General features: G+C 48.8%; 1 protein-coding gene across 1 annotated transcript in view; it reads left to right on the plus strand.

Annotated features, from left to right (window-relative positions):
• Positions 1 to 5978, plus strand: part of arhgap40 (Rho GTPase activating protein 40) — a 17136-nt gene extending 11158 nt beyond the window's left edge. Inside the window, exons 10-15 of the mRNA XM_079747570.1 lie at positions 1290 to 1372; positions 1804 to 2013; positions 2143 to 2286; positions 3039 to 3190; positions 3756 to 3811; positions 4674 to 5978. Of these exons, the coding sequence (XP_079603696.1) occupies positions 1290 to 1372; positions 1804 to 2013; positions 2143 to 2286; positions 3039 to 3190; positions 3756 to 3811; positions 4674 to 4780 (752 nt within the window). The 3' untranslated portion in view covers positions 4781 to 5978. The remainder of the gene's footprint in view (positions 1 to 1289; positions 1373 to 1803; positions 2014 to 2142; positions 2287 to 3038; positions 3191 to 3755; positions 3812 to 4673) is intronic.
• Positions 5979 to 7500: the final 1522 nt, after the last annotated feature.

Below are 7500 nucleotides of genomic sequence, written 5' to 3' on the forward strand. Positions count from 1 at the left end.
ACACTGTTGATCACACTGTTGATCACAGTGTGATCAACAGTGTGAGGAGGAGAGGAGGGAGGGAGGGTTGGTGTGTGTGTGTGTGTGTGTGTGTGTGTGTGTGTGTGTGTGTGTGTGTGTTAGTCTGTGTCTGTGTGTGTGAGTCTGTGTCTTTTCTGTATGCTGGTGTATGTCTGTCTTTTATGTGTGTGTGTGCGTATGTGTCTTTTGTCTGTGTGTGTATGTGTGTGTTTGTTGGTGTTTTGTGTATGTGTGTGTGTGTGCGCGTGTGAACATGGGGGCACAATGGCAACCCAAAGGAGATTGCATTTCTCCAAAGGTTGTACAAGGTTTGCCCACCAAGGACCCAATATGGCCGCTATGTGAAATAGGTCGAGAGAGATGGATATTGTTCTTTAATGGAGATTGAAATTTGTCGTCCCTTGTACACAAAACAGTGGAATAATCAATATATATAAATGGTGTTATCTGTGGTTTTATCTATTTTCCTTTGGTATAGTGTTATCAATACCTAGGGGCTAATGGGGCATTGTTTTTGTTGGTCTTTATTTATTATTTTTTATAAAACCCGTTTTCAAATTGATTAGACATTAGATAGTCGCCATACACAATGGAAATGTTCTGTGTCTTTTGAGAAGACCATCTCGTCAAAGGAGTGTCCTTCATTAAGACCCTACTCATCCCATCCAGGGCACTTCATCTGTGGCTAATCAACCACACAACAATCACATCGACACGTCCTCCTCCTCCTCCTCCTCCTCCTCCTCCTCCTCCTCCTCCTCCTAGGCTCTGCTCAGCCACTCCCTACTCTATCGAATGGAGGGAGTCTGTGTCGTTAACGTTCACTGTGATGCCCCACCTGTCCTTAGCTTATCTCCATGGCTCTCACTAAGATGATCCTCCATTAAGATGTATTGGGCTGATAACCCGATTCTTCTGCAGCGTTGTGTCGAACCCAAAAGGCTCAACGACTTGAACTTAAAAGTGAGTCTCTGGAACAAAGGCAGTGTACTACAGGGTTAGAGGTAGGGCTGTGGTGTATGCGGGGTGGGAGATGAGTGTGTTTTGGTTGCTGGTGATGAATGATGTGTATGAGCACCGAGACATACTCTTAACAAAATCCTAATGGCCGGCTGTCACAATGCCATTAATCTTTACACATCCTATTATTCTGGGGGCAAACCGAGAGGAAATGAGTACTGTGTATGTCAGTGTGTGTCTGTGTGTGTGGGGATGTGTTTACACTCACAATCTCTTATTAATATATATGTTCTCTTCTTTCCCTGCAGACATTACAGAGCTGAAACAGAAGCTCCACATGTTGAACCTGCTGATCCTGCTGCTGCCAGAGCCCAACAGGAACACACTCAAGGTACACACACACACACACACACACACACACACACACACACACACACACCCTCACCCTCACACTAACACTCACAATCGCATACACACAAACACAAACACGGTGTGTGTGTCTGGCCAATCTGTGCGTTTGAAGGCCCGCGGGCGCTGTACGCACGCCTGCACGCACACACGTACAAGCATGCTTGCATGAATACTTCCATGTGGTGCTGTCGTTCTGCATATCCGTGCTCTGCTTCCGTGACTTCACCATCTCTCTCTCTCTCTCTCTCTCTCTCTCTCTCTCTCTCTCTCTCTCTCTCTCTCTCTCTCCCTCTCTCTCTCTCTCTGCCCCTCTCCCTCTCTCTCTCTCTCTCTCCCTCTCCCTCTCTCTCTCTCTCTCTCTCTCTCTCGTTCCCTCACCCCCCCCCCCCCCCCCCCAAATCCCCACTGCAGGCCCTGCTGGAGTTCCTCAGCAAGGTGGTGTCGAGGGAGAGGAGGAACCGGATGACCCTGTGGGCGGTGGCCACCATCATGGCGCCCAACCTGTTCCTGCACAAGGCCGTGCCCAGCCGGCTGACGGACGGCGGCGCCGAGAAGGGCCACGCCGAGAAGGCCGCCGACATCATGAGGCTGCTGATCCGCTACCAGGACCTGCTCTGGACGGTCAGTGGTGCCCCCTGGGGCGGGGGCAGGCGGGACGCAGTCTGACAGTGGCGCCCCCTCAGTGGCATGGCATCGAATGGAACGGGGAGCCCACGTCCACCCGTTTACTCGTTGTTCCCCTGACCTCAGATTCCCAACTTCCTGATGAGCCAGGTGCGTAAGCTGAACGAGAACAGCAACCGCCGCTACCAGTTCTACGACCGCCGCATCAAGAACCTGCTGAGGAAGATCCACACGGACACCAGAGACAAGCCCGAGAAGAACGCCTCCGAGGTCTGTCCCCCAGTCTGTACACTATGTCCTATGTCCTAGTTCCACCCAGAAGGACGCCTCCGAGGTCTGTCCCCCAGTCTGTACACTATGTCCTATGTCCTAGTTCCACCCAGAAGGACGCCTCCGAGGTCTGTCCCCCAGTCTGTACACTATGTCCTATGTCCTAGTTCCACCCAGAAGGACGCCTCCGAGGTCTGTCCCCCAGTCTGTACACTATGTCCTATGTCCTAGTTCCACCCAGAAGGACGCTTCCGAGGTCTGTCCCCCAGTCTGTACACTATGTCCTATGTCCTAGTTCCACCCAGAAGGACGCCTCCGAGGTCTGTCCCCCAGTCTGTACACTATGTCTCATGCCTTATCCTAGTGTCATACAGAATAATTCTGTTGTGATGACAAAGGCAATATTTAAGAAAGAGATTATTTAGGTCGCCCCGGTGGCTCAGCGTGTATCATACAGGCTCAGTTCTGAACCCAGCGCCCTGGGTTCAGAACTGAGCCTGGTCTTCTGCTGCATGTCCTCCCCTTTGTCTTCCATACATTCATCTTGATCTCACTCTATAATAAAGCATGAAAAAGATAGCATAGAAAGAGATTATTATTATTATTTATTTTTTCTAAGAACTTGCATCCTCCCAAAATCCTGACATAATTTCCCGCTAGAATCAATTTGCAAAGCATCCCAATGGATTGCGTTTACACAATGCGTACGACTGGACCTGACGTAGGAGCCTTGTGTTGGTGCCCTGGTGCAGCCATGCAGGACGGTGAAGGTGCAGGTTGGAGACCTGGTGAGCAGCACCATGGAGGTCCAGGTCACCGTCACCTCCAGGGCCTCTGACCTGCTGGCCCAGTTCCACAGGCAGTTCCTCCGCAGCCCCGACAGGAGCAAAGGCAAGCCACGGCGGTAAGGAGCCAGCCTCGCAGAGGTCTAGCGAAGGTCAAAATGTGGAGCACTTGTTCCCTTATTCCTCATTTCCTGCATAGTGAACACTCTATAGTACACTATTGCTATAGTGTTTAAGTATAGGGGGATAAGTATAGGGGGAATTCGGGCACTAATAATCCCCCGGAAATCGAGCGGTTGGACTAGATTGCAGTGCATTATGGGTATTAAGTGGTGCACTAAATGTGGACCCAGATTTGTACACTCACATTGCACTACAAAACGCCACAAAATGGTGAAACCTTAAAAAATATCATGAATCAAGTGAATCCATCTCCAAAAGGGTACATTCGAGGAGATAACCTTTTTGCAAAATCGTAAGTGGTACTTCCTAGCTTGACAAACACTAAGGAGTGAACAAACATGCATATAACAATGATTATTGTTATATGTGTATGATTGTATATGTAATGACCCTAACAAAGCATGCCTGACCAAAACAACTACCAAAAAATAATTTCCAAAATATGAGTATGTGCATAGTAATATGAATAATAATAATAATCCTAATATCCCATCTCCATAGGAACGGCCTCACCGTCTATCCGGACTGTGCCATCTATGAAGTTGGGGGGAACATTGGTAGGTAGAAACCACGCAAACGTCAAAGTCCCTCTCCTAATCTGAGTGGAGAGTGGGTAAAATGTGCATGTCTTTCTGCTCGCTGGGCTAATGAGGGCGTACGCATTGAACTGATGGCGTAAAGCGCCAGAGAGAGAGAGAGATCCAGGCAGGGCATCTGCAGCTATCCGAGCAGACAAATGCTCATTGCACACATGTAGAGCTACGTGCCTGGGCAGCGGGCTGGCTGCACAGATGTAGCGAACAGCGGACACCTGTCGGTAGCTGTCACATAGTTTGATTCAAGTTTACCTTTGTGCAGGGGGAGGGAAAAAACGAATAGCTTCGTATCCCATGTTTTCAGTCCATATTAGTTTTTTTTATTGTATTTCATAATATTATGATAAGGGGCATATTGGATTGGATTCTCAAGCAGGCGTGTATGTATCCAAGAGGATCTGTGAGATTCCGATTTAGCTTGACATATCTCAAATATTGTTGTCGATCAGTTCAGCAGTACTAGATGTTACAAGAAGAAGTGTTATATTAGTGACGGATAACGGTTTGGTGTCAGTGAAGCCTACATGAGCCTTACTGATGAGGGGTATGGAGGACAAAAAGGTTGGGTTTGTTGCTCTAGATCATCATTGCTATTAACAATTCTGCCTCGTACAAGAACCTAGAAACATGATTTTGTTTTTTTGACATTCCCTCTAATGTTTGCTCAACTTCCGATGTCCTGTCTTGCTTTTTGGATGTGTGTGTGTGTGTGTGTGTGTGTGTGTGTGTGTGTGTGTGTGTGTGTGTGTGTGTGTGTGTGTGTGTGTGTGTGTGTGTGTGTGTGTGTGTGTGTGTGTGTGTGTGCGTGTGTGCGTGTGTGTAGGGGAGCACTGTGTGGACCCCAACACACACCTTCTGGACCTTTACAACAGCAACCCTGCAGGAGAGTGGGTGATCAAGCTGAGGCCCAACGCAAGCAGAGGACTGTGATGACACCCCCACCCACCACGCACCCCACCCACCCACACCGTCACCCAATCCATCACCCACCCCACCGCAGGACAGGGACCCCCTGTTTTATGACTTTCTCCGAGACACAGACGGGGGGGGGGGGGGGATACGAATGGTTGTATAGTAGTCCCGCCCACCACGCCCCTCGCCATACCCCCACCCTCCCTCCCCCGTTACTTTCCCCCACGCGTCACTGCGGCGTCGCACTGCAGCAGTGGCAGCCAGGTCTGGTCACGTGACTCAGGACTTCCAATCGGGAGCCGGAGGGGAGGGGAGGGGGAAGGGGAGAGGAAAGCGACCATTTGGCATGGCAGCGATGCTCTGGGGGGCGATAGACCCCGACCACGAGAGAGAACAGACGGGGCCCTGAAGATCCCCGTGCTAGGAGCGGCAAGCGGCTGCGTGCCATCACGGAGGACGCACCGGCCGAAAATGGAACCGTTTTCGATGTGTGTCCGGCCTGTCACCTCCCCCCCTCCCCCACCCCCCCCCTACCAAAAGTGTTTGTTCATATTAGTGGAAAGCCGGTGTAGATCCCTGATTCGTCGGTTGCCTCTGATTCCAGGGAGGAGGGGGGGGTTCTGCTCCTTCACTGACATTATCAGAACCAATGAACATGTGTGGAGAAAACAGCAGACTTTCTTTTTTCTTTTCTTAAAATGCCTTCGTACCGAAGGCCTTAGTGTCTCATCCTCAACGGCACCTTTTTGTACTCTGTAAAAAAAAAAGGGAGTCGACAGGGACAGATAGCAGAGCTGGTCTCCAGCCTTCTGTCTCATTTTTATGTGTCGTTTTTTTTTTTACAATGTCGAGTTTCCGAAGCGACTCTTGTGATGTCGAAGTGATTATTTATATTAAGGATGTGATGATGATGATGATGATGATGATGTTGTGGTTGTTGCCTCTGTAATGCTGAATGTATTGTATTCATGATGAGTAACTTTAGGACGTCCACAGAGTTGTGTCCCTCTGTAGCCTGGGGGTTTTGTGAATTTCATAATGACAATGTTCCCTTATATGTATGTTATTCGTTTTTGTTTGCTTCCAACTTGTCTCTCTCTCCCCTGTGTATTGTATTTCATCCAAACAACTAGCAGTACTCCTTAACTAAACACATTTCACTTGTGAATATTACTTGTTCTTGCTCAACTCCATCTTGAATGAACGTTGAAATAGACATACTGGCTGTTGTGGCTCATTTCACTGTATCGCCTCTGCACGCACGCACGCACACACACACACACACACACACACATACACACACACACAGAACGCCGTTCGAGAGAAAAGCAATCGAATGCAGGAAAGGACTCGTACTCCTTGTCACTTATTAGTCCAGATGGGAGCCATGTTGCGGTGGGGAAGGGTGCGGCGGCGCCTGCCCGCCGCCATTTTGTGAGTAAGCGAGCGAGTGTGAAACTCAATAGGTGGCGTAATGACAGGCCGGGCTTGGCCGCATCCATCACCCTCCCTGGCTTCCATCTCCCGTCCCCCTCCTCATAATGGCCCATAATGACGCTGTCGCGGCGCCTGCACCCGCACAACGCTGCAGCGGCTGCAGATAAAGGAGAAGGTAATAAATGGCTGTTATAAATTCTACTGGCCCTCCTCCACACCACAATGTGTGCGTATGTATGTGTATGTGTATGTGATTTTTGTGTGTGTATTTGGGGGGTTGTTCATGCATGTATGTGTGTGAGGGTGATAATGTATGTGTGAGTGTGAAAGTATGTGTGTGTGTGTGTGTGTGTGTGCAAGCGTGTGTTTGTGTGTATGCATGTTTGTTCGCCTCTGTGTGTGTGGGGGGGTGTTTGTGTGTGTGTGTGTGTGTGGGGGGGGGGGGGGGGGGGGAAGAGTGTGCTTGTGAGTGTGTGTATGTGTGTGTGTGTCGAGCTTCATTACACAAGTCCAATCGGGCCGTCCCAGGGTCCAAGGCACAGTTCAGTGCCCCGGCACAAAGCACGGCTGATGATGGAGACTGCTGCTGCCTTCTGCTGACAATAATCAAGTGAACTAGGTCACCTTCTGAAGCCCCCCCACTCCCCCAGGAGGGCTTCAGCAACGTGTCACTGTATACTACACCACCATGGAACCTACACACACCACACACACAACGCACGCACACACACACACGCACATGTCCGGTGTGAGCAGACACAAACCTTCATGTGAACTATGTACAGAGGGGGTAATTGAATAGGTGTGGCCGACAGGGTGCGTGGTGTTGAGTCAGATCCGGCCTCCGTTTGTGAGCCCGGTGGGATTCTTCCTTCTCCAGGGCAGAATATCGAATATGGTTGATATCAGTGAAACAGTGCTACATAGTGTGTATAAGGAATAGGTTATATTGTGGATATGTGTTTGATGGTAGAGAAAGGTATTCAGCCTAGCATTGTTTCCAATGCCTTGAGTTTATTTCAATGGCCAGTAGCTAACAGAAATTGTAGGCAAGTATTTATTTGTGTACCTATTTTGGTGACATCTTTTTTTGTATTTTGTTTATATTATTGCCAATATATATTTCCAAATATGTATTTCAACCTTATTTAATTGTTCCAGTCCAAAAGGAATGGCTATTAAAAAAACAATTTATGATACATTATGTCCACATCTAACCTCAGTCTTTTTTGTACAGAAGTGACAGACGATGACTTAATCTTATATTTTCTAGATTGTGTTCATGTTATTTTCTTCTCTAG

The sequence above is a fragment of the Pollachius pollachius genome, assembly GCF_949987615.1.
Source record: "Pollachius pollachius genome assembly, chromosome: 12".
Classification (NCBI taxonomy): Eukaryota; Metazoa; Chordata; class Actinopteri; order Gadiformes; family Gadidae; genus Pollachius; species Pollachius pollachius.